This window comes from Bos grunniens, chromosome 13, assembly GCF_055505025.1.
Source record: "Bos grunniens cultivar Pamir isolate PY7600 chromosome 13, Bosgru_T2T1.0, whole genome shotgun sequence".
NCBI classification, from domain to species: domain Eukaryota; kingdom Metazoa; phylum Chordata; class Mammalia; order Artiodactyla; family Bovidae; genus Bos; species Bos grunniens.
The window spans coordinates 36491038-36518750 of NC_141177.1; the positions used below are offsets into that span (position 1 = coordinate 36491038).

Here is a 27713-nt window from a genome sequence, read left to right on the forward strand (position 1 = left end):
ACTTTGTTAAGTCTCATCTTAATCACGAAAATCCTCTATTTCAAAATCCTGGTCAGAAAAAATCTTCCAGAATGCAAGGACTGTTTTCCTCCGCTATAGTAGTAACTTTGACAGGTATTCGTGGAAAAATATGAAAAGGTAGCAGAGAACAGCTGGCATGTGACTGGGAGTAAGGCTGAGGCAGCATCAGGAGAAGCCCTCCTGCCGCAACTGGCAGTGTGAGGACTGAATGTGCCACTTTTCTCATATTAACCCCCCAAATGAAGCTGCCAATATGGTGTGCACACTGGTGAAAACAGCCAGACACTCCGTGGAAGATACTCCTTTTAGCTCCTGTTTAATTTTAGTCAGATATTAAATATTTATAAACTTTTAACACAAAACAAGTACATGCAAAGTTACAAATATAGAAAATATAAGCACATGCGTATTTCAAATATCACTCTGGATTCTTATACAAAACTATTCAGTGCACACTGTAAGGCTAAGGACAACACGGAAAAGTTTCCTTTAAGTATTCAGTATTGGGTTGGCCAAAACGTGCCTTTAGTGTTTAAATAAAAATAAAAGACACATTTGCACCAAGAACTTTACTGAACAACATAGTCACTACCTTCTGCCATTTTTCAGGCAACTTCATAATTCTGTGTTCACAAAACTTTTTATCTTTTTGTGCAAAGAAGTTTTCCAGATGCACTTTACAATCTTCCAGGGAATGGAAATTTTTTTCATGATGGTAATTCTGTAGACTGAAATAAATGGAAATCCAAAGATGCAATGTCTGAATACAGCAGGTGAATCAGAACCTCTCAGCCATGCTGGGTCATCAAAGAAATGTAGTCTTGTGTTATCCAGATGGAAGATTATATGTTTTCTATTGACTAATTCTGGATGCTTTTCATTGAGTGCTGCTTTCAGTTGGTCTAATTAGGAGCGGTACTTGTTGGAATTGATTTTTTGGTTTTCCAGAAGAATCCCATAATAGAGGATTACTTTCCAATCCCACCATACACACATCTTCTTTGGATGAAGCCTGGCCTTTGGTGGTGCTGGTTCATTTTGCTCACCCCACAGTCTTTTCCATTCTACGTTATTGTATAGTATCCACTGTTCATCAAAATCTGTTTTTAAAAACAAAAGTGTTTTCATTCATTTCAGTAGAGAACTGCATGTGCAAATATGGTCAAGGTTGTGTGTGTTGTTTTTTTTTTTTTTTTTTTGCTTAATTTATGTGGAACTCAAAGTTATTAACATAACTGAGATGGTGCAAATGGGTTTCAAGGTTCTATTTGGATATTTTGAGTATGTCAGCTATCTCCCACGTGGTATAACATTGATTGTTCTCAATATCTCAATTTGATCACTATCAACTTCAACTGGTATACCCGACTGTGGAGCATCATCCAGTAAGAAATCTCCAGCACAAAACTTCACAAACTACTTTGACAAGCTTGATCAGTTGCAGCACCTTCTCCATACACTGCACAAATACATTTTCGCATTTTGGTTGTGTTACCTTTCTTGAAATAATACAGCATGATATGCTGAAAATTTTGCTTCTTTTCTTCCATCTTCAATAGTAAAACGGCTATACAAAAATTCACCAATTTTGGTAAGTTGTTTTTTTTTCAAATGCATGCTGATACAAGAGCTGTCACATACAATCTAACAAAATTGTTTCGAATGAAGTTAAAGACAGCCATCTTACAGAAAAAAACCCTAATGAACCTTTTAGCCAACCCAGCATTTATTGTTGTTATTGTTTAGTAGCTCAAGTCTTGTCTGACTCTTTGCAACCCTATGCATGGACTGCACCCTGCCAGGCTCCTCTGCCCATGGGATTCTCCTGGCAAGAATACTGGAGTGGGTTGCCATTTCCTCCTCCAGGGGATTTACATGACCTAGGGATTAAACCCACATCTCCTTAGTACCTTACAAAAAGTACCTTACAAAAACAGGTAATGCATTAGATAGTTCAGATGTTAATTGCTCTAACAGAAATTCTTAAGTCTGTCATATGCAATATATGTATTTTTACATAGGATACCACAAAGTGCAAGCCAGTAATAACAGTGCAGAATAATAGTGTCTATCTGCTAGGTGACAATACTGAACAACCCAGGAAATAATTTTACCTTCTTAAATAATCGTAATAGAATTTCTTTTTCCACTCTGAATGTATCAGATTTCTATTGTCTCTAATTTATTTCTTTAAATGCCTCCCTGTTGATTCAAAAGTTAATTTTACAGAAACCAAGGACCTAATTTTGTTTTTTGACAATTATGAGATAGCAATAAAGAAATGCACATATTTCTTTTCTTTGTACACTATTCTCTTCATCACATAACCTATATTTGTTACAATCTTACCAGTTCAATACTAGCACTGGTTAAGGAAAAGATTCAATCAAATGAGTATGGAGTTTTTATATCTGCATTCTCTATGTTAAAATCTGGGTTCAGCTCAGTTCAGTCACTCAGTCATGTCCAACTCTGCGACACCACGGACTGCAGGACGCCAGGACTCCCTGTCGATTGCCAACTCCTGGAGTTTACTCAAGCTCATGTCCATTGAGTCCATGATGCCATCCAGCCATCTCATCCTCTGTTGTCCCCTTCTCCTCCTGCCTTCAGTCTTTCCCAGCATCCCTCCTGCCTTCAGTTCTTCCCATCAGGTGGCCAAAGTATTGGAGTTTCAGCTTCAGCATCAGTCCTTCCAATGAATATTTAGGACTGATCTCCTTTAGGATGGACTAATTTGATCTCCTTGCAGTCCAAGGGACTCTCAAGTTTTCTCCAACACTAGAGTTCAAAAGCATCAATTCTTCAGCACTCAGCTTTCTTTACAGTCCAACTCTCACATCTCTAAACAATGTCAAAATCATCCTGGGTTCCAGATAAACAACAGATTTGCTCTCAGTGTCTAGAAGGTAGTTTAATTAAATTAAGGTAACTTAATTATCTATACTTTGTTACTAAAGAAAGGAATACCACTTGAAGGTGCTTTAAACATACAAAATGGAAGGCTGCCACCAAGGGCACCTCTCCCACATGTTGGAATTTTTTAGTCTCAGAAGCCTTTCGTATTATGTTCATTCCTTGTGAAAATGTCCTCTGCCCATAAGTCAAAGGTTGCATGAATATCCATTCTTGATGCAATAGCTGGCTCTGTTACCTGCAAATGTAACCTGCAAAATGCAGAATATCCTTTATAGTTCTCTGCAGACACAGGACACAAGCTCTCAACCAGGTGGACCCTGGGTCTATGAACTAAGGATTTCCGGTTTGTTTTTTTGAATGAATATTATGTGGCCTCCTTCCAGACTTGGCAGAAATGCTATTCCAAAAGGGAAATGTAGTCACGTGTTCTTGAAACAAATGAGAAAATTGCTACAAAATCACTGCTAAGATGGGGCATTAGCATACTGAGCTAACGGGACTTGAATAAACAGCATCTCATGTCTGCTCTTCATTTCCCAGTGCTATAAGCGCCAAGGGTATTAGCATACAGGTAACAAAGAGAGAAGCAAGAAATGAGACACCACCACTACGGGGCTGCAGGTAGATACTCCCTCTCCCAACCTGGTAAAGATTAAGAAGATAATGAAAACAGGAAGGTTGCCCCTATCCTACTATGAGAAAAATGAGGAAAGAGATGAGGAGGATCACAGGAGGGGAAGAGAAGAGGATCACACTTGCCCCTCGTTGGTAATAAGCCTGGGATTCTCTCTGGTACTGGGTGATGCACATTTGCTCCACCACTCGCTCCATCATCTTGATGTCAGTTTCGGTGAAGTTCTCCCCCTTGGTGGTGGTGGTGACTGTGTGTTCCTTGACTGTGATGTTGACACAGTCATGCACAAAGTTGTTCTGGTTACTATACTGATCCACTGGCCTGTAGTACACTTGGTTGGGGTAACGGTGCATGTTTTCACGATAGTAACGGTCCTCATAGTCACTGCCAAAATGTATAAGAGGCCTGCTCATGGCACTTCCCAGCATGTAGCCACCAAGGCCCCCTACCACTGCTCCAGCTGCAGCAGCTCCTGCCACATGCTTCATGTTGGTTTTTGGCTTACTGGGTTTGTTCCATTGACCGTGGGTACCACCTTGACCCCAGCCTCCACCACCATGTGGCTGTCCCCAGCCACCACCATGGGGCTGACCCCAGCCACCTCCATGAGGTTGGCCCCAGCCACCTCCATGAGGCTGGCCCCAGCCACCTCCATGGGGCTGACCCCAGCCACCCCCTCCCTGAGGTGGATAACGGTTGCCTCCAGGACTGCCCTGTCCCGGGTATCGGCTCCCCCCAGTGTTCCATCCTCCTCCAGGTTTTGGTCGCTTCTTGCAGAGGCCCACGTCACTCCACATGGCCACAAAGAGAACCAGGATCCAACTGCCTATGTGGCTTTTCACCATGATGACTTATCTGCAAAATAAAGAGGGTGTCAGCATCATATGCCCATGTAAAAATCACTTAAAGTCTGTAGCATAATGACTGCATAGCAGTGGCATCAGCTATAAACATTCTAGGTCATAAATATTCTTCACATTCCATACATCTCACGAAAGTAATTATAGGTAAAGTGTTAACACAACTCTTCCTTCTCTAAGGACAAAGTTGACCTTAAAATAATTCCTGGCTCTGTTTCCTAGTAACTTGATAAATGTAGAATGCCAGCAACATTGCTTATGATAAAAATAACCTCTGATTGGTACACTGTATCATAAATTGGAAGAAACTATAAACATCTGGTAGGTTTACCATAGCTTTGAACTTCTTTAAAGTAGTGATTCTTGCAACTGGGCTTGTTCTTGTGGGGACCCTAGAAGCTCTGCCTATTGGGTTGTTATAAGGGATATTAGTTCCTGGAACCTTCTGAACCCTGGCATGGGCCCTATGGAAGTGATTCTAATGTCCAGTTGGGAAGACCCCAAGGTAGGTGCTGAGATCATTAAATACTTTTCTGAATAGCTGGTTCATGTCCTCTTTCCTCATGTGAGAATGTAAGCAGGGAATGAGCCTCTTTTGTTTGCTGCTATCTTCTTAGTGGGCCAGGGCAGAGCCTGGCACAGAGAAGGTACACAATAGATATCTGTTAAATGAAGGAATTATCATCTTCTGAACATATAAATCCCAACAAGAATTTTCTCAAAGGAATTCTCAATACAATAACTTTTGGAAACAGGAAACAGGCAAGATTTTGCAAACACACCTATAAAGTAATTTTTCTTTCTATAGACAGACAATGGGGCTATTCAAAAAGGGGTAAGAAAGGCTGTGTTCATAGTATTTGCAGTTACTCACTCACTGAATGAGTCTTAGTTCAGCATTTAATGGTTCATAAGTGACTTATTTTCTCTTAATTTTTGGTACAAAAGACACATATCTTACATGTAAGGGCAAGCACAGTTTGGGAACAAAGTATCCTGCATGATAACCTATGAACCTTTGTGAATGTACATTCATCAAATTATAGATGAATGAATTGAAGATTCAGATCTTTCAGAATGAATATCTCACTTACCCTGGGTGGTTCCAAGGGCAGAAATTAAAGATGCACAGTAGAATGATCATTAAACACTTTCTACTGTACCCCACATCAAACTACATGTTCCAAAATACCATTTGCCATAAAACCAAAAATGGCATATGTTGTAATGCTGACATTAGTCATCCCCAGCACTGGGACATCTTCAAATAAAAGTGGCACCAAATATTATAAAATTATTTTTCATGACCTTCAGAACTAAAGACTAACTTGGATAATATTCAGAGGAAGGATGACTAAACAATGAATTAACATCCCATTTATGTTTCTACTATCATTATTAAAATGCCTGGGTATAAATAAAAATATATTTGAAAGTTATAAGGCCAGTTAAACTGCTCAGACTATGTCTACTAGAATTTTTGGAGTCTGTTTTGGGTAAAGGCCAGAGGAACAGGGTCCTGGGATATGCCAAATGGCCTCATTCTTGCACCTGGTCTTTTGCAGGCCTGCTTCCCTGATCTCTCCATTTGCTCATGGGGCTCAGATCTTGGCTTCCATGCTGCTCACAATTCTGCTCAAACACCTCAGGGAATTGAACATGAGAACTTTCTGGAAGGCTTGGTGTTTGACATGGAAGATGAAAGACTAGAAGAATTGAGGTGGCACCCAGATTTCTGGATTGGACAATTCTGTGGACAGAAGACGGAAGGTGGAGCAAGACCATAGGAAGACAAATGAGGAGTGTCTCTTTGACAATGCCATTATCAAGCTACACGTGGGACAAGAGATACCAGTCAGTCTGGTAAGCTTGGTGAGTCTGGAGGTGAGGAATGACCATGGACTGGAGATACAGGCAATAGGACATAAGGCCACGGGCATATGTTGCTGATCATTACTTTAAAATTGAATATTAGAATAAAGTTGGATGATTGTAAACTATATTAAGACAAAATCATTTTAAAATCAGTTGAGAACACAAAAGCAACACTTAATTATGAAAATCATAAAAAATTTTTTTGAAGTAGAGAATCATTTCTAAAAATAAGAAGAACTCAAAACTTAATGAGACCTTGGAGAATTTTCTTTCTGTTTGTGACAAAATAAAGAAGATCTTGTATTATTTAATCCAAAATCTCTCACTGTACAAATTATGCTACAAAGATTAGCAAATTCAAGAAACATATCTGTGATTACAGTAAAAGTACTAGGAATGCACATTAGGTTTCTGAATGTCTGGCTGTGTTATAACACTTCATATAAGATGTTCTCAGAGAATAGTCAAGTTGCTGCCTAATCCTTTAGCACATCAAGATACTAAGTATTTGATAATAGTCAATACCTACCTTTATTTTGGGGGCTCCAATATCACTACAGATGGTGATTGCAGCCATGAAATTAAAAGACGCTTACTCCTTGGAAGGAAAGTTATGACCAACCTAGATTTTGAACTGTTATGTTGGAGAAGACTCTTGAGAGTCCCTTGGACTGCAGGGAGATCCAACCAGTCCATCCTAAAGGAGATCAGTCCTGAATATTCATTGGAAGGACTGATGCTGAAGCTGAAACTCCAACACTTTGGCCACCTGATGTGAAGAACTCACTGGAAAAGACCCTGATGCTGGGAAAGATTGAGGGCAGGAGAAGGGGATGACAGAGGATGAGATGACTGGATGGCATCACTGACTCAATGGACATGAGTTTGAGTAAGCTCTGGGAGTTGGTGATGGACAGGGAAGCCTGGCATGCTGCAGTCCATGGGGGCCACAAAGAGTGGGACACAACAGAGCGACTGAACTGAACTGAATACCTATCACTAAGAAAAATACTCTTAGCAGACTAGGAATAGGAGGAAACCTGCTTAACTTAATAAAGATTATATAACAGAAATGGTAAACATAATTAATAGATAATTTTTGAATGCAGTCCCTTTATGATCAGAAACAAAACAAGGACGTCCCCTGTCACAGGACTGGAGATCCTTCCAGTGCCATTATTGTTATTTTAGTTGCTAGGTTGTGTCCGACTCTTTTGTGACCCCATGGACTGTAGTTCTCCAGGCTCCTCTGTCCATTAGATTCCCCAGGCAAGAACAATGGAGTGGGTGGCCATTTCCTTCTCAAAGGGATCTTCCTGACCCAGGAATCAAACCTGGATCTCCTCATTGATAGGTGGATTCTTTAACATTGAGCCACTTGGGAAGCCCTCTTCCAATGCCATATGCAAGGACAAAGACTGGTGCAATAACTGTAAGAAAAGAGCTCCAGCTGTCATTATTTGGAATTAATGTGATCATATACATAGAAAATTCCACACACTTGGCAGAGGTAACAGGAAACTCAACTAGAGTTCAGCAAGGCTATGGATTGGTTTTAAAAAATCAACAGCATTTCTCTATATCAGCAATAATTGACTAGAAAAAAATTAATAAATAAGACAGTAATAATTTCAACTCATACTGTAAAGTGGGCTTCCCTGATAGCTCAGTTGGTAAAGAAACCACCTACAATGCAGGAGACCCCAGTTTGATTCCTGGGTCAGGAAGATCCACTGGAGAAGGGATAAGCTACCCACTCCAGTATTTTTGGGCTTCCCTTGTGGCTCACCTGGTAAAGAATCTGCCTGCAATGTGGGAGACCTGGGTTTGATCCCTGGGTTGGGAAGATGCCCTGGAGCAAGGAAAGGCTACCCACTCCAGTATTCTGGCCTAGAGAATTCCATGGACTGTATAGTCCATGGGGTCACAAAGAGTCAGATACAACTTTCACTTTCACTTTCATACTGTAAAGTATCTAGGATTGACTTAATTCAAGAGAAAGTAAGACTAGGGGAAAAAGAAATTGAACACTACTAAAGAACAAAGAAGATGATCTGTAAAAATGGAAAAGTCTCAGTGGAACCACCTAGTATTATAAAGATGTCAATTTCCTACAAATGAACTTATAATATGAATAATAATGACAATCAAAATTGTAGCTGGATTTTTTGAGGAATTCAATAAAGGATGAAGAAATGTCCACAAATAACAAACTCAACCTTAAAAAGGAAATGAGGTGAGAACCTACTGTTATCAAACATTAAATCCTAGTATAAAGTCATAGTAATAAATATGGTAACAACCTAGAAATGAACATATAGATCAAAGGAAGCAGAATAACAAGTTCAGAGATAAAGCCACATACATTGACTTTAGTCCAAACTGGATAAATGATAAATTGACAAAACAAATCAATGAGAAAGGAAAGTTTATTTAGCAGAGACTTCTGGGACATTGAAGGAAAATAAAAATTGGAGCTTAATGCTACATGCAAAAGCAGGCTCTAAATGGATTAGAGACCTAACTGTGAAAGTTAAAAGTTTTATGAATTAAAAAACTGTGTGGGGATTCCTAGAGATGTTTTGCAAGACTGATGGCCCAAGACTCATTGCCTCTCCCTCTCTATTCTGCCTTTTTCCTTTATTTCCTCACTTCCCCTCATTTCTGTTCTATAAAGAACCTGGCATCCAGAACCCAAGAAGATGGTTATTTTGAGATGTTAGTCTGCCATCTGACCGAGAACGGTCAGCCAGCTTACTGAATAAAATCACATTCTTTCCCTCAACATCTCATCTCTGATTCACTGGCCTGTTGTTCACTCAGTAGAGCAAGCCTGGATTCGGTAACAAATTTGACTTGCTGCTTGTGTTTAGCCAGCTCCGTTAGGGAATATTAGGGCAAGGCTCCAGCAGCTGCTGGGACCATTTGTGCTGAGGATCTCTCCTTCAAGATTCCCTGAAGTGGTATCAGTGGTCCCAGGGCCTGGCAGTTGAAGCAAAGAATCAACAAACTTCTACAAGTTGACAGACCCAATTTCATAGCATTAGTTATCTTCATTCGATAGCTGGCTCATTTGTTTGTGGTTTTGTGTGCCCTTTTCTATTACGAGTTGACAAACTTGATTTTGTAGGGTAAGTTGCTCTGCACACTGAGAACATATTCCCCTCTAAATTTGGGCTTTTCCTTTACAGGACTAGTCAATTTGGTTGGGGTACCCTGTTGGAGATGGGAATTGTTGTTGGACTCTACCTGAGTTGGAACCAGTTTATTGGGGAACTAGTTCTTGTGTGCTTGTTTTGTGCTATGTCATTTCAGTCGTGTCCTACTCTTCGTGACCTCATGAACTGTAGCCTGTCAGTCTCCTCTGACCATGGGATTCTCCAGGCAAGAATAATGAGTATACTGGAGTAAAAGAATACTGGAGTCTATCCAAGGGCATGGCAGTATTCTTGCCTGGAGAATGCCATGGACAGAGGAGCATGGTGGGACACAGTCCAAACAGCTGCAAAGAGTCAGACACAACTGAAGCGGCTTAGCAAGCATGCGTCCAGAGGGAGGGCACAGAACAAGCACACAGTTGGGATTAGTTCATTTGTTTTGTAGGGTAAATTTATTTACCTGAGCTGGAAACTGGTTCATCTATGTATTGGTACTGGAATTTGTGTCATTTATGTTGGAATTTGCCTATTTTTGTGTGTGTTTTGGTGCTATGAAACTTATAAAAATGGGAAATATTTCATCTATCCTGAAGAAAAGCTTTGGGGGACATATATTAGATATGTTAAGATCAGAAGAGCAATGGGCCTAAATGGCTCACAATTACACACTCTTGCAATTAGAAGTGTTTTGCAAAGGAGAGGAACACTCTTATATAAGTGAAGAGGCCTGGGGACTCCCCTGGACTTGAGGCATCTGATTCTAATTTCCCTACGGGAGCCCTGGGTAACTTTGACAGTGGAGAGCTTCAGCTTCAGCTTGGGAAGCACCCCTGTGAAGGAAAACTCCATTTATAAAGCATTTTGGACAAAGGTCACAGGTCTAATGAAACTGGGAAGTCATGTTAATGTGACTCTCTAGCTGGCTAGATTTTGGTTTATTCCGGATACTTTGGTAACATATAGACATCTGATACTAATTGCTTGAGCTAAAAGGAGAAGTACTTCCTTTAAGGTCTCCACTCTCCTCACACTCCCTCATCCCTTTCTCCTTAAACCCTCTGCAAACAGACTAATAGCTATGGAACTCTAGCTAGGGTTATTCTCTGGGGTGTTCTGAAGGCCTAATAGCCCACTGTGCCCCGGTAGCTGCCTCCCAAGCAGGTCAGGGCTCTCCTTACCTCCTTCTCCCTTAGGCTGAGTACCAGGCCAATTAATATTGTGAGGGCATGGGTCAGGCACTTAAAAGCCATTAAGGTGCCTGTCGCTTGAAGTCTCTTGTGACAGGCTAAGTGGGTAACAGAATGGACCAGGCTATTAGAGCATCTGACTCTGAAGGAAGAAACAGACAGAACAGGCTCCATCTTGAAAGCAGGACTCCATGTTGGGCTGGACTGTGGACTTTGAGCTATATGCCCAGTATCTATGGAAATGACATACTAACTGGAAAACCAGACCCCCCCCCCCAGATGGAAGAGCCCCAGGGCTCATACCTAGACTCTCAGTAGCCTAAAAGAATACCCTAATTATCTGTGTCACTGAATAGAATCATAAATTCTATTATGCTTATTGGGGTATGACCACAGGCCTATTGATAATTGTCCACTGTTAACTACCTAGGCTTAAGGCATATGAATCACAGGTTAACTTTGATTGTATCTTTCTTTTCCTTTGTTCAGACTAGTTTCAGGGAATTCGGGGAGGTGGGTTTGGGCACGTACACTTAGGATATATAAGGTTTTCACAAAAACTGGTCGGGGTCCTTGGCTAAGAGGAGACTCTGCCTTAGGCCCGCAGGTGTAATAAACTGCACTCCACTATCTGCATTGTCCTTCTGAGTGAGTTTGTTTCCCGGAACTTGTGGCTACAACAACTCCAGCAAGACAGCTTCTGTGCACTGTGAAGCACACATTGGTTCAAGCAAAACACTGACCCATTCGCCCTGGCCACGATCTTCCTGGTAGGACTATGAGGCGGATTCCTCAGCCTGTCTTTCTTATCTTCACCTCGTTCCCCCCTCAGTCCAGACTGGTTTACAGGAGCCTAAATTGTTGCCTCTGTGTCTTCCCAAGAGCTAAGCTAAATGAGGAAAGATAAAACTTTCCAACATAGGTAAATGGGTATGTCAATCCTTCAGTATCACTCAAAAAAGAAAAACAAAACTGTGTTTTACAAATGTAGTCTTTACAGCACCACAAGTGTGGTTCCAAAAATAATCCAAATCCCATAAATCCTTTTACTACTCCCCAGACCTTCCCTGGTTATCTTAAGAGGCCTGTAAGTATTAAAAGGGAACCAAAGTCATTTTTGGAAAAACTTGCCTGTATCTATGAGATGCAAATGTCTTTGAGATGCAAATGTCCTCTCAGGAACCCTCATTATGCTGTCTTTTTAAAATGCAAATTTTAGAGAAGGTAAAGTAATTTATAAGTTGGGTTGGCCAAGATAATGAGAATTCCTAAGTGCTTTTTCTGCAAATATTTAGCTATCTAGCCAAGTGAGCTTGACTTATTCCATCTATGAGAAATCCAATTTTAATTCAACCTCGTATGTAAACTGATGGGTTTTACATTGCCTGACTCAGGACTGAAATCTTGAAATAAGAACTGAGGCCTCTCTGTTTGTGTGTTTGTATGTATCTTTGTCTTTGGATAATATTGCTGCAGTTGATTTATAAAAGAGCTCTATTTAATTGGTTTAAATAAAAGTAAGTGCTTACAAACCAAACAATTCTAAATACAATTAAGCTAAATGAGCTCCAGGTTCACGTGAACTGGGAAATATTTAATATTAAATTATATTTGGTATTTATGGTTGTTGATACAATTTGTCAGCAAGGAAAGGGACTTGATGTGAATAAACTGTTAAGCAAAGAAAATGCAAATGAAGATAAAAGCTTTGAGTGAACTTTCAGAAATAATTATATTTTAGGATATCTCCAGATATTCAACAACTTGAAAGTTAAAATTGTGCTAAAATAAATTAAGTGATGGAAAATTCGTGAAACATGGACCCTGAAAAAGTGTTTTGTACATGATCAGGACTAAGTTTAAAAAATTTTAATTGACTAAATGAATCTTGAAAGTAACCTGGTACAAAACAAATTTGGCTTTCCTCTCCTTTGATAACAGATTATTTCTACCTTTTAATAATCTGTTCTATATTTGCTTTTGAAATCTTTTATTGTCATTTTGGCTAAGTAAATAACTATTGTTTCACAGTGACCTATGATCCTGTTGTGTTTTAAAACATTTTTTCTTAATGCTCTTTTGACAAGACTTCCCAAATCAAGTTACAATAAAGTTCCTTTGATCTTTAGCTAACTTTGGGGTGCTTCAAAGGGCCCCTGAGACACACCAAAGGGAGATATTAAACTAATTAGATTCACTTGGTATGTTAAACTACATGGCAAGTGTTGTCCAATGAATAATATATCTTAAATTATATGATAAATGATACTGATATTCTAGAGATTATATGGAGTTCCTAAAAATGTGATATGTCCTGGTAGAATATTATCAGTCATGATTCTACTTCTACTACCTGAAACTGTTGTATGTCACAGCAGTAACCAGGTTACTTTGTCAATTGCATCATAATCAGATTTAAAGTGCCTTCTTAAGTCTTTGGTCATTATGGACAGTTATGGTTTCACTCTGTTGCCTCTGTAAAAATGTCTCCTCTTTAAGAAGATTTATAAAAAGGACTTTTGGATAAATCCAAGTTTCTGACTTTTAGACCATAATGCTGAACTAGTAACACATTGAAGAATTCTAATGGGAAACCTGATGGCTTCATAAAGCTGTTAACAAAAAGGATTAGTTACATAGGACTGAGTGAACTGAACTTGTTATAATTTTTATGGTTTCTATCTAAAAATAACTGGTTTAAATCTGTTTTTCAGGTGTAAGGAAAACTTCCTTAACCTCTGACTTACAGTAACTTGGTAAATTATATCCTTTGTAAGCAAAAGTAAAACTTAAATCTTCTTCTATCTGGTTGATCCTGCCAGTAGCATATGCTTGTCTCAAAGATTAAGCTATGGCATGGCTGGTACAATGAAACTGAAGATAGATCATTAAATCAGTTATGGCTCCTTTGGTCACTAGATTATTCCAACTGGACTACAACTAGTTATACTAATCATTGCTTTACTTTATTCTTTGTTTTTAGATTGTGCTTTGTACACCCCTGTTGCACTATGTCATTATCAGTGTTACTAGCTGCATTACTTATATCCTGACTAATTTATAAGATAGTTGTCTCTTGCAGTAACCAATGTGTAATCAGGCCTCCAACAAAACTTCTACAGATAAACATCTTGAGAAAATAGATCACATTTATAACATAAAATAATTATAATAGTGTGATTCTAGGTATGGGAAGAAGCAACAATGGAAAATGTCTCCTGGATGACAATTAGAATCCAGAGAATCTTTAATTATTCATGGGGGTCTAATCCAAAATTTAGCACCTAGAGTGGTACATCAAGAAGTTTTGCCTGATCTGGGATGAACCTCACAGCACCGTGAAGCAAAGTTTGACCATGAAATGTCTCCCAAATATTGGTCAAATTCCTGACCAAGGGAAGACCTGAGAAATGGAATTAACAATTGACGCCCTCTAATGTGAGCTGGTGAACCCCAAGTCAACTCAGGAAGGAGAAAACTCAGGAAGGAGAATACCTGCCATCCAGCAGTCATCAGATTGCACCCACTCCCTATGGTGAACCTTGAGGAAACTCTTGAGAATACAGGATCACAGGCCCCAGACAGCTGAATTACACATCAAGGAAATAATTTTAATGAACCCCGACGCTTGCATCTTCCCATACACAGAAAAGTGCAAAATTTCTTAACTTGAGAAACCCTCCTGGGTTTGAAGTCCAATATTTCTAAGTTGACAAGTATAAAGTAGACACTTTCCAAGGAGGAACAAAAAGAAAACAAATCTCAATATTTGGAACACTGGCATCAAAGGCAGACACTCCCAGAAAGATTCATCTGACAAACAGAAAGATCACTGTCCCCTTTTCCTACAAGATTGTCAAATGGACCTTGACAGTGGGGAACTGTTGCTGAGAAGAACCAATTCTGACTCCATATTGGAACTGTTTCTTTGACTTGCTTTTTGTTGCTGTTGTTGTTACAATCATATATAATGGCCTGCCTCAGAAAACCCAGTCCCTCTCTCTAACTGTTGGACTGAAGTGCCTTTGTTCAGCTTACAGGGAGATAATTTGACACTTCACACCTGTGAATGGTTGCAGGCAAGAAGAGATTAACACATCCCTTCCACAGGGTGGCCTTTCTGGAAATGTCTTGCAGGACGTGGGCCTTTTTTACTTTACTTCCACCCCACTTCTCCCTCTCTATTCTGCCTTTATTTCCTCATCTTCCTGCCATCTCTGTTCTATAAAAGAACCTGGCATCTAGACACTGATACTTGTTTTAAGACATTAGTCTGCCATTTTCTCTGGCAGCCAGCTTTCTAAGTAGTCATATTCCTTGCCTCATAAAAAAAAAAAAAAAGAAAGAAAGAAAAATCTGTGTGGGAGGGATTACTTTTCTATTCAATTATAAAAACTGATATTGAATTCATTCAATTAAATAAATATTTATGGAACAGCTAGTATGTACCAGTTTTTAAATAGAAAACTTGACCATATATCATAAAAGAAATGGAGAACAAAGATACTGTACAATAACTATTGATTACTTAACAAATATTTATTACATGTCCTCTAATATTACTGTTCTGTGGCTGAGGACACAGTGGTAAGATATTTAGTTTGTGGGTTTGAGGACTACAGGGAGATACGTGTCTGGAGCCTGAAACAGTGCAAAGCCATTAAAGTGGCTTAGGAGAATCACATCACAGATTTTTTTTCTTTTTTTTTAAAGTTCACCCTTACTGCTGTGTTAAAGAGAAAAATTTGAGGGATAAGAAAGGAAATGGTGAGACCACTTAGAAAATGATTAAAGGAAGATGGTGGTGTAACCTGGGACTGTGACAAAGCAGCACGGAGCTGTGAAAAATGGGAAGTATTTTGTAGAAAAAAACGATTACGCTGATAGAGTGGATGGGAGAGTGAGAGTTGAGCAGGTTTGTGGCTTTTGGAACTAGGTAGATGGTGGTGATGCCACCTAATGAAAACAAGAAAACTGATGGAGGGCCAGGCTTGTGAGAAAAAATAAAGCTATAGTTTGGATATATTAACTTTGCTATATCTATGAGCCATTCAAGTGAGAGTATCAATTTAGGCAATTGTTATAAGAATCTGGAACTCTTACTCAGTAGAGATAAACATTTGGGCAGTTCACCTGAGATGTAGTATTAAGAGCCACAGGGAGTGAAGGGCTCACACTCTTAGCTACCCAACCTTTAGCAATGGGTGCCAAAATCCAAAAGTAAATACCACCAAGTTGATTTTGATATTTTAGTGAAAGAATACACTGTGACAATAAGGATTATTTTAGGAATACAAGAATGGCTCAAAATCATGAAATCAATTAACCTATTAGTAGGCTAAGGAGAAAAAAAAAAAGATTCTCTGATGTTGCAAAGTTTTCAATTAAAATCAAAGTTCTCACTTAAACTCAGGAATCAGTGCTTTCCTGACTTTTTAAGTTTAAGATGTTGAAAAAATTTCTATAGAACTAGAAGTAATACACATTCCACACCCTATCTTAACAGAAAGAGGAAAAGCATTCTCATGAATGAGATTAACAAGACAAGAATGTAAGTGATTGCTGCTATTTTAGACCGCTATGGAGAAAGCCAGGTATGATTTTTCTATCTGGAAAATCCAGGACAATCATTCAAAAATGCCCTCAAATAAATCAATGAGCTTATTTATTAGGGTGGCAGTTTTTGAACTCAACATATAGAAAAGAGTGAATACTCCAATTAGTTGTAATTATTAGAAGATTTAGTGTGAAAAAAAAAAATTCCACTCATTAATGGCAACAAAAAATTCAAACTAAGATTTAACCTAATAATAAATAGTAGAACTTAGACGAAAAAAGCTGGAAGACTGGAAAGAAAAGAAAGACAGGCAAGGTTTATGGTTGGGAAAATCAAGATCGAAGATTTTGAAAGATACCAATTCAACTCCAATTAATCATTAAGTCAATACAATTTCAGTCCTAATTCAAAGAGGATTTTAAAGAATATAATGATACTCAAAATTAAGAAGACTGAAGAAATTACTGAACAGGAAGAACATCTAAGGTACACTTGGCCTGCCAAGTATCAGAATGGATTGGAAAACTATAATAAATACGATCTCGTGGCATTAGTGCATAAGCACAAAGGCAGAGCGATGGAACGAGAGAGAAGGAACAACAACAACAAAATCCATATATTGTCCCATTCATCTTATTCCCTTTTATACATGGGGATTGAGAATCAGAGCTGGTAGGAACTTATGTCCAGTGGTCATGTGCCAGGGGCCACACTTTTGATACTCAAAATATGTTATACCCTTGAGACTTATTTAAATTGGAAACTGGCACCAAACAGTCCCTCTACCCATCCTTGCCCTGGGGAAATTTCCAATTTTTCATAAGCTAAGTGGAACTCATTTGTCATATTTTCATCTTTTGAGGTCACTGTCCCTTAACAAGAGTCTAATGCAAACTATACAAAAATCTACAAACCATTTTGAGGTGGAGGTTTTTCTACTGACACTGAGGCCTAGCCCTGGACTGAAATGGGCAAACGGTCCCCAGTCTAGTCCATCCTCAGAGTGATGTGAAGAGCTTTAAGAAAAGCAACATAGCTAGAGTCTGCATCAGGCCAACAGCCTGGGAGTATCTAGTGATGAGATTTAGGAACCTATAATAAGGCTTCCCACGGAACTGCACTCCTAGCCAATCTTCGGAGCTTGGTCTCGGGAAGAAAACATTTAACATAATGTTTTGCATAAAAGGGAACACCTCCCTTGACATGATCACACAATATTAGAACAGCAATAAGCAGAACACGGTTAGGAGAAAAAGGATGAACAAACTGAGAAAAAATTCTCCCAACTGTAAGAACTGCTAAACATACTATTCACTCAAAGATGATTGTGCTGTAGCCATCACAGCTTTAGACACAGTCAGGTTTTGAATGCTTCATATGCAGCAGTTCACAGTTGATAAACTGGCTGCCTTGGAAAAGGAAATAAGATCTAAAAAGGGAGAATGGAATAGGTAAATTAAAACTAAAGCTTAGAAAAACTGTTACCTCATAAACCTTTTGTCTGTTGATAGTCACCTTCAGTGTTGATTTGGTGCAGAAATGTTAGGTAATTGCTTTTATTATACTATTTTTTAAATGGCTGCTTCTTACATAACTCAGAATGATTCCAGAGAAAGCTATGTCCCTTTCCCTACAAAATCAAGATGCTTTTACAAGAAAGAGTGATATAATAGGTGTGGGTTACATATATAGATTCCAGTGGCCTCCAGAGCAAGGATTTGTGATCCCAGCCTTTCAGTCCCTTATCTTCTGTGAAACAGTTGGGCACTTTCAACCATCACAAGACCAAAGAGATTCTGCAGGGTACCTACATCTGCTGTGATTCAGCTCAAGTTGGATTTGTGTCTCTGGGAAGACAGATGCTTCGGCTTGGTTGAAACTGTTCAGTTTTCAAATATATTCAGAAGTCCTTAAAAAAAAAAAGAAAAAACTATAATTGATAAATCTAAGAACGGATTATTTAACAGAATAACAGTATATAAATTATTAAACCACTAATGAATCTACTCAAGGAAAAAATATGATAGTATTTTTAAAAAAGAGATGATGCTAACTTAAAAAAAGCAGCAAACGTGACACTGAACTCTCCTCCCATACACAGAAAACTGTGGATTCATTTTTCATTCAGATTTTCCACAAACGCATCCATGTCTGAGTAATCTTACTTTGACCTGTCAGTTTTTTCCTGTATGTCACAGAGAGGCTCTAAAATTATGACTCGTGATGGTTACACAATGTTCCTTTCAGTTAAAGTGCTATGATTTTCTTAGCTGCTGCCCTGCTATTTTATTAATACATTTAGGTTGTCTCTGGACTGGATCTAATTTTAGATCATTCTGAGTTCTGTGGGTGAATGCAGCTTTTCTTCTTCTTTCCTGGTTTCTTTCATTACAGGTAAGTTCCCAGGAGTGGGGTTTTAGGGGGTTGGCTTAAAGGATCACCTGACTGTTTTTCACAAATTTCATACAGATTCACAATGTCCCCCAGTGCAGTGTGACTAGGAAAAGAATAAAAGTATACACACTAAAGGTCAGTTTTACACAGTTAATCTTGGCAAACTCCTGAAGTAGGTATAATTTCCTCTATTTTATGAATGTCCAAAAGGAGGATGAGGAAATTAGGTCCCAAATTGTAAAATTAGTTGCAGAGCCATATTTCTAACTCCAAAGCCTTGCCACCTCACATACTGAATATGCAAATTTCTAGGTAACTTTCCAGAAGTGGTTGCTGTTACTGTTGTTTTTACTAGTAGTTGTAAATCCAGACTTGCTTTGATTTGTATTTTATTTCATAAATGATTGTTCATTTCACCATTTATCTTTTTATAATCTTGATATTTTCCTTTCACAAGTATGAAAAATTTGCATCAGATACAAATCATATACAAATCACATCCTAACTCTGTTTTTTTCCTTTTCTGATTCTTTTTCATTGTTAGAGCACCTCAATGTTTCCGTAGGAAAACTGTTCCTTTTCATAGGTTAATTTTCAAATCTGAGAGAGCTGTTCATTTTCCAGAGGTCTGACATTTTTATACAATTTTCTGTTCCTATTTTTCTCTGACAACTTGTGAAAAGTTTTAATCCTATTCTATGTGGTATCTTTTGTAAGGAAAGGTAACACTTCAAAGGTTCAGCATTCGGGGAACTGCTTAATAAAACGTGATTGCTCTTAAGTACAAGAAAATAACCCGGCCATGAGATAAGGATAACCATGATCAGGGAGGTGAAACTGCTTTGTTGTTAAGAATCTGGAGACGAGGAAACTGAAAAAAAGATGGTGAGGGTGGTGGGCTTATGATTTTAAAAAATCTATCTGCTACATATGGTACCAAAAGAAAAGGGAAAAAAAAAAAAAAAAAAACAACGAAAAAGGACAGCAAGTTTAATAATCAAACGTGTGAGGGGGGGAAAAAAAAAAAATCAAGCGTGAAGGTGCCACCCTTACTGGCAGATGAGGGTGGTTCTCTGAGAGGCGCCTGATCCCCTCCCCTCAGTCTCCTGACGGCCGAGTTCCCTCCTTCTGGAGGATCAGTCGAGACAGGGAAAATTTCGCTTTGCTTTTGGGTCCACCACATCAGAGCTCCCAGCAAACATTGCTCCCGGTACCTGGATTTCTCTGGCCTGGAGATAGCGCCGGGTCGCCCATGACTCCCCGCGCCGAGGCTGAAGGCCAGGCCACGCACGCCCGCCAGAGCCGATCCCCGGGGGGTTGCCAGAGACCCACCCGCTGCGGCTACCCAGGTACCTCCCAGCCGCGTGATGGCAGGCAGGGCCGCCTCTCGGGAGGAGTTCGGCAGCAGCGGCTGGGGGCCCACGGACGCTCCGGCACTCCTCACCGCCGAGGTCGGGCCCCGTTGGGCGCCCGTTTCTTCCCCACCACCCCCACCCCCAATTCCGCGACTCCTCTGGGCTTCGGGAGGGCCCAGATCCCGGGGCCTCGCCCTTGTTCTTCTGAGCTCCCCAGCGGTTCCTCGGACCTGCGGCCCCTCTACCGGTGCGATTCGCCCATCCCACTCCCGCAGTGGACGAGCGTGGGAGGGGGCTAGATTCCTACACACCACCCACATACCTCGGGAGGGGGACCAGCCAGCCGCGGCCCCCGCCCACATTCCGAGTAAATGGAGCTCTCCTAACCAGGAGGGTAAAACCGAGCGGCGGCTGGCAAAAACCAACGAGCAAGCTCAACAGGCCCGACGTTCCCCGCGCCCGCCGCAAGCCCCCAGCCCTACTCACGGTCAAGGTCTGCCTCCCACCAATCCGATTCGGCTGGGTGCCCTGGGGCCTCGTCCGCAAGACCCAGGGTTGGGCGTCCTCCGCTGGGAGTTTAAAGGACTACGCGGCTATTTACCTGCTTCTGCGAGAGAGAAGACGCTCTCAGCTCTGCGGCTGTCAGCGACTGGCAACTAGGGCGGGTGAGTCGCCGGGCGGAGGAGGAGGGGCAGGGGCGGGGAGGCGACGGCGCGCGCGCGCGCGCACGCTCAGGCACATCCGCTGCCGGCGCCCGGGGTTTACTGGCAGACCCAGGAATCTAAGTCCCTGGGAAAAACGAGTTGAGACTAGCTTAAACGCTAGCATCAGCTGATACCGCTTCCCCGGCTCATCACTCCCTGAAATTGCTTGTTGACGATAAAAATCATCTTTAAAGGGAAAATCGGCCAAAGCCCCAGCTTCTCGTTACGTAATGGAGAAAATGAAAGATTAGGGAATGAGAAAGCAATTTCTGGAACTTTGGTAACCAGAAATTTCTAAAAGGGACAAAAATTCTATTGCCCTGGATTGAGCCCAATGTTTGTGAATTTTCAGATTAAAATTTGAGGCCTAGAAAGTATATTAGCCATCACCTGCCGTCATTTACTCAGTTCCTGCTCATTATCTACAAAATAAATGATTTAGATTATGATATTCATAAATGAGGGAAATGCGCTCCATTTAACAAGTCCATTCTGCACATTACCTGAGGTTTCTTGTATAAAACATGGTGTGTACTTGATCATTATTACTGCCAAAATTTTATGTAGGTGTTTGTCTCATGTGAAGGATGGCAAGTGATAGAAGACATGTGTTAGGGTTAGAGGGATCATACATATTATTACCCAAATTTGGGCACTTTTGAGAGTACCAATATTAATTATGCCAGGGCAATGGGTATAAACCTGGGAAAAATGAAATATCTAGTCCCCTTGTTATGGGCAAAAGGCTCCACTAAGCTTGCAAGGAAAGAGGTTTAAAAATATTGAGACACCCATTAGGGTAAATATCTCAGGGTGGATCTCTCAAATAGGATGGGGACAAGTGAGGGAGGGGAGAGGCCAGGAGAATTGTGTAGAATGAGGTGATGAATACATGAATGTGGATGGGGGCCTGAAAGTTCTGCTGGGAAGGAGAAATGAGAGGTCTATAAAACATGACGATGGGATGATGATTCAGTAGCAGAAATGGATTGTGGCCAGCTAGAAATGAGTATTAGGCAGCAATGCCAGGGCTGTTTTCTATCCAGTCAGTCTTACATAATGATTAAGTTAACACTACTTTTAGAGCCTTACCTTCTTTCCTCAGAGATTGTTTATTGTGAGGCACATTATGGGCAGTGAAGCATCTCTTTGAGTCTTGAGCTGGGTGGAGCTGGGAGTGAGTGATCAGATCAGGCTGGGCAAGGGACTGACTTTCCCCTGCTAGGAGGGGCAATGTACAGCTCCTTTAGAAGATGCCAAAACTCAGCCTTTTTTCCTCAAAAGAATCCAATGTCAACTGGCTGAATGATTTCCTTCCCTCCCCCAACCAAGAAAATGCTCAAAAGGCAATATAGTTCGTGAGGGTTTGAGGGAACGAAATGACATTACCTTTTGTCCTATTCTGGCTATTGTTGCCATGTAGCAACTACTCCAAAACTTAGTGGTTTAAAGAAACCACCATTTTATTATGCCCATGAATTGTGTAGGCCAAAGAGTTGGACAGGCACAATGGGGACTTGACTCTGCCCCATGACATCTGAGGCTTGACGTGATAGCTAGGAGTTGGAATTAGTTCAGTCACTTACATGGCTGGCACCTGGGCTGGGAGGACTTGAAAATCAGGTGTACTCATTGAAGTGCCTTCACGTGACTTCCCCACGTGGCCTGGCTTCCTCCCAGCATAGTAGTCTCAAGTTTGATGAGCTTCTTACCTGGCTTAAGAAGTCCCAAGAGGACCCAAGTGTGAGACTGTCAGTAAACAACATGGAAGCTGCATTGCCGCTTCTCACATAGTCTCAAAAGTCACATAATATCACATAACATCACTTTCACTATATGCTATTGACCAAAGTAGCCATATGCCCATGCAGATTCAAGGGCAGGAATCATGGACCCCATCTCTCAATGGGAAGAGTATCAAAGAATTTCTGGCCATTTTTGAAAACTGCCATTATGGGGTTGTAGATTCTTAGGGGCTTTCACTAGCCTCATGAACAACATCACGTTGGTCAGCCCACAGGAGAAACCTTTTGCAAATGGCCCTACATCATTCCTCATCTTAGTCTCTACCATCACCACAACTACTATATCCCATTATATATAAGGAAGGCTACATTCTGAACTGAATGACAAGCATGTTTGGGGGTTTGTCCTCTGGAGCCTGGCTGTGCTGAGGTTATGGCACCATGAAGACATTCTTTGAAAGTCTCCCTTCACATCTCCTGTGTCCTGGCTCAATTGAAGTTACCTGTCAACATCACATAGATCCTCCTCAGCAAATGTGGAGAAGCTAACGAAGTAAACTCTATGTTTCTCTTATTTTCAAAAGAAGAAATATTTTGTTCAGCAAATAATTTATAGAGAACCTAGTGTGAATTAGATAGTTATAGTTTCTGACATTAGACAACAAAGGGAATACAGGAAGCCACATAGAAAGTGACCAGGTCATGTAGGGCCTAACAGCCAATGACCAGGTCTTTAGATTTTAATTAAATGTGATAGGAAGCCCTTGAAGATTTAAGCAGGGTGGTGACCTGACCTGATTTCAAAGACCATTCTGATTGTTGTGTGGGGCCTGAGGGGCAATGATGGGACTTGGTGGTAGAGGATGTATTCGGAAATGGTGAGAAATGGAGGAAGACCAAGTTTTAGACGCAACCATTTTTAGAGAAGTTTCTTCCATTTGGGGTATGTTGAATTTTAATGTAATCTCCAGATTGGGAGGGTTGGTGCTGAAGATGTGCATTTAGAAATTGTCAGTAAGAATCTGCCTGCATTACAGTAGACCCGGGTTTGATCCCTTGGTCGGGAAGATCCCCTGGAAAAGGAAATGGCAACCAGTATTCTTGCCTGGGAAATCCCATGGACAGAGGGGTCTGGGGTTGCAAAGAGTTGGACTGAGGTGACTAAACCACCACCAGTATTTAGATGATTTTCAAAGTTGTGGGCTTAGATGATAACATCAAGAAAGAAAGTGTAGCCAGAGGAAAGAAGAGGAATCAGGACTGAATGGTAAGAAACAGACAGTTTTAGATCATGGTGCTTAGCTTTCAGTGTGCATCACCTGGGGTCTGGATAAAACACAGATTCCTGGGCCCACCCTCAGTTCAATTCAGTTCAGTCGCTCAGTCGTGTCCGACTCTGCGACCCCATGGACTGCAGCACCCCAGGCCTCCCTGTCCATCACCAACTCCTGGAGTTTACCCATTGAGTCGGTGATGCCATCCAACCATCTTATCCTCAGTCGTCCCCTTCTCCTCTTGCCCTCAATCTTTCCCAGCATCAGGGTCTTTTCCAATGAGTCAGCTCTTCACGTCAGGTGGCCAAAGTATTGGAGTTTCAGCTTCAACATCAGTCCTTCCAATGAACACCCAGGACTGATCTCCTTTAGGATGGACTGGTTGGGCCCACCTTAGAGATTCTGATTTAGTAATTCTGGGATGAAGTCCAAGAATCTGCATTTCTCCTGGGTTCCTAGATGTTGCTGATCTGCTGAGTCACACTTTGAATTAGAGAAAGAGAAGATAGCAAGACAGACTGAAAAGTGACAGCCAGTGAAGTAGGAGGATATCGAGAGTGTGAGAGAGGAGGTGCCTTTCAAGAAGGCAGGAGTCAGCTATAGAGAGACCAAATAGAATGGAGGTGGGAAAGAGCTCACTGGATTTGGTGACGTGGAGGTCGTTACTGGGGCCTTGAAGGGATTAGTTTCAAGAGAGTGATAAGAATAGACAGAGTAAATTGATGAAGAAATGGAAGGTGAGGGAGTAGAGACAATTCTTCTGAGAAGTTTTGTCCTGGGAGGAACAGAGAAATAGGTATTAGCTGGAGGAGAGTATGGGTGTAATGGAGAGTATTTTAAACTTTCTCTAATAATGAGGGTCCTCTTTAGGATGGGCCCATTCATTGAGGGTATTCATGTCCTCAAAGACCTCATTCCTCCCCCTTTCTCCCCTCTGACTTTCTCAGTTCAGCAATTTAAGCTATTGCATCAGAAATTACATTTTTTCTAAGGATGAATGATTGTGAATTTAAAGAGAAACCATCATGGTGCAGATGTATTACAGGCGGCTATATCTCTCCATTCTTTAAACACATAAAATGATTCCTTAGTGGCTAGACTCCAGAGTCTGGGGTTCAGACTGTGTGAAAAAGCCCAGACCATGTTTCTGACAACCTCTCTCCCTGAATCCCCGCTGGGATTCAGTCCTGCGAGGCCAGTTGCTCCTTCTTTAATTGCCTTGGCTGAAGCTCTGCTCAAGCAGTTTCCTCACCCCGAATTCCTTCACACCCCTCTCTTCTGTGAAGCTGTCCATATTTCCCCAACAAAACTCAACTGTCTTCCTCCTGCTCCAGCAGCAACTGGCTGGTATCATCCAGCACCATTTTAAGCTGTTCTGTCCGTATTTAACTAGGTTATAAATTGCTTGGGAGGAGAGCCTCAGGACCTTGCAAATGAGAGTCTACCAGGAGAATCAGTTAAACAATGTCCTGAGTGTGGTTACCTATCCCATGTCCTCATCTTGCTGTGCCTATTTCCCCCTTGGTTCCCACAGAATTTGTCCTTTTCTCTTTCTGTCTAGCCATGTGTGAAGTTCCCAGCTATGCAAAACAAAGTTTAGTGTCACCCTGAACCTTTGCCACACTTGGGCTCTTCACTTAATTTCTTCCTGGTCCCAGATTTTCGAAACAAACTGTCTGATTTTTGTCATCATTTCTTTGTTTCTCAACCCAGGTTTGGCTTCTGATTTGCTCTGTTTTGGACTCAGGAGACTTTGTGTTTCCACTGGCAGTTCCTGCACCATTGGTAATCTTTCTTATCACTGGTTAAAATGATTCTAACACTCAAACCCAATGTGTGTGTGTGTGTGTGTGTGTGTGTGTGTCTAGGAGTGGTGGTGGTTTCCCTGCCACGAGCAATTTTCCAACATTATTGCAAGTCCTACAATTCAACTCAATTCTGACACTATCTACCCAGAGATAGTATCAGATCCTACAGGTTAAGGATTTAGTCTCATAAGATAGCCCCTCTTCCTGACTCAGATGCCAGTTGTAAGTTCAGGCTGTCATCTGTGCTTCTGACTGATCTGCTATAGACTGGAGGTTCCAATGACTCCTTCCTTTCCTGTGATTAACTTGCTAGAGTGGCTCATCAGTTCAGTTCAGTTCAGTCGCTCAGTCATGTCTGACTCTTTGCAACCCCATGAACCGCAGCATGCCAGGCCTCCCTGTCCATCACCAACTCCTGGAGTCCACCCAAACCTATGTCCATTGAGTCGGTGATACCATCCAACTATCTCATCCTCTGTCGTCCCCTTTTCCTCTTGCCCACAGTCTTTCCCAGCATCAGGGTCTTTTCCAATGAGTCAGGTCTCCACATCAGGTGGCCAAAGTATTGGAGTTTCAGCTTTAACATCAGTCCTTCCAACGAACACCCAGGACTGATCTCCTTTAGGATGGACTGGTTGGATCTCCTTGCAGTCCAAGGGACTCTCAAGAGTCTTCTCCAACACCACAGTTCAAAAGCATCAATTTTTTGGTGCTCAGCTTTCTTTATAGTCCAACTCTCACATCCATACATGACCACTGGAAAAACCATAGCCTTGACTAGACGGACCTTTGTTGACAAAGTGATGTCTCTGCTTTTTAATATGCTGCCTATAGAACTCATAAAAACACATTTTTGTGAGTTCTATAGCTCACTAGATCACTGTTTTATTATAAAAAGTTGTAATTCAGAAACAGTCAGATGAAGAGATGCATGGAGCAAGGGATGAGGGACCGTGTGGAGTGTCCATGTGACTGAGTCTCTATGCTCACAACTGGGATGCTCCAAAGCCATCCTTTGGGGGTTTTATGGAGGATTCATTACATAAAGTTGATTGATTAAATTATTGGTGGTTGGTAATTGATTCAACTTCTAGTATCTCACCCCTCCCCAAAAGTCATGGGCTAGAACTTAAGTTCCATCTGTCAATTCTGCCAGGTTGTCCCCCCTGGCAACTGGCAATTAGCCACCCATCCTTAGGTGCTTTCCAGAAGTCATTGTGGTGATTGTGGTTCAGTCGCTAAATAGTGTCCACCTCTTTGTGACCCCTATGGACTGTAGCCTGCCAGGCTTCTCTGTCTATGGGATTTCCCAGGCAAGAATACTGGAGTGGGTTTCCATTTCCTTCTCCAGGGGATATGACCTGGGGAACAAACCCAGGACTCCTGCATTACAGGTGGTCTCCTGCATTGCAAGCAGATTGTTTGCCAACTGAGTCACCAGGGAAGCTGAAAAGTGATTATACTAACATAAATTCAGTAGTTGTGGAAAGGGACTTGCATTAATAACAAGACACCTTTATGGCTCTGAAGTGATTTTAGGAACTGAGGGAAGAGACCCAGTATTATAACAAAAGATACTCACATTGTTCTTGCTCTTATTGCTCAGGAAATCCTGCAGATTTTGGGAGCTGTGAATCAAGAGCAGTGGATGACTAAATATATATGAGAAATGTATTGTGATCTTCTGGATGACTGTTGTAAAGCACAGTGTCACATTGGTGAACAGTAAGCTGCTACCCTACTTGGTGGATATACCTGCTTTCTTTTTACATAGCTCCACAATTAATCAGAGTAATTCAAGTTGTTACAACTGGAGGAAGGGGTGCTACATGAGAAGAGGTTTGTTTCCTCATGCTCTAGGAAACCCACATAAATACTAATACATGAAGTGGGTAAAAGCTTTATCATATGCCTCAGTACTTGATGGGACTAATATCAACCACTATCCTCTCTTTGCTTTAGAATCTCTCTAATATTCTTAGTTTTTCTGTCCAGGTTAATTATATAATTCTGTTGAATTCCAAGAAACCTGTAGTTGGAATTTTTATTGGAATGGCATTGTATTTAGAAATAAATATGTGCAAGATTGACATCTTTATGTACTGTGGACTGAATGTTTGTGTCCCTCCCGAATTTACTCATTGAACCCTTATCCCCAGTATGAAAATGGGACCTTTGGGAATGATTAGATCGTGAGGGTAGAACCCTCATGGATGGGCTTA

General features: G+C 41.0%; 2 protein-coding genes across 6 annotated transcripts; one reads left to right on the top strand and one right to left on the bottom strand.

The window, feature by feature from the left end:
* Positions 1–320: 320 nt before the first annotated feature.
* Positions 321–20611, bottom strand: PRNP (prion protein (Kanno blood group)). 2 transcript variants are annotated; one of them, XM_086333505.1, is made up of 3 exons: positions 20562–20611; positions 18023–18120; positions 321–4429 (listed from the first exon to the last, which is right to left on the bottom strand). In XM_086333505.1, exon 3 carries the CDS (start codon positions 4417–4419, stop codon positions 3625–3627), a length of 795 nt encoding a protein of 264 aa, XP_086189631.1. In that variant the 5' UTR covers positions 4420–4429; positions 18023–18120; positions 20562–20611; the 3' UTR covers positions 321–3624. The 2 variants fall into 2 exon arrangements, with proteins under 2 accessions (XP_086189631.1, XP_086189630.1); XM_086333504.1 differs by having other exon boundaries at positions 20447–20611.
* Positions 19118–27589, top strand: LOC147360745 (uncharacterized). 4 transcript variants are annotated; one of them, XR_015139395.1, is made up of 4 exons: positions 19791–19954; positions 20351–20625; positions 25397–25468; positions 27098–27589. XR_015139395.1 is itself a non-coding variant. In XM_086333506.1 (2 exons), exon 1 carries the CDS (start codon positions 19973–19975, stop codon positions 20618–20620), a length of 648 nt encoding a protein of 215 aa, XP_086189632.1. In that variant the 5' UTR covers positions 19118–19972; the 3' UTR covers positions 20621–20625; positions 27098–27589. The 4 variants fall into 4 exon arrangements, 1 of the variants encoding a protein (XP_086189632.1); XR_015139394.1 differs by having other exon boundaries at positions 19118–20625; XR_015139396.1 differs by lacking the exon at positions 25397–25468 and having other exon boundaries at positions 19773–19954.
* The last annotated feature ends 124 nt before the right edge of the window (positions 27590–27713 follow it).

Excerpts from the sequence above, each read along its gene's own strand:
- PRNP (XM_086333505.1), bottom strand. The coding sequence starts at position 4,419 with ATGGTGAAAAGCCACATAGGCAGTTGGATCCTGGTTCTCTTTGTGGCC.
- LOC147360745 (XM_086333506.1), top strand. The coding sequence starts at position 19,973 with ATGGCAGGCAGGGCCGCCTCTCGGGAGGAGTTCGGCAGCAGCGGCTGG.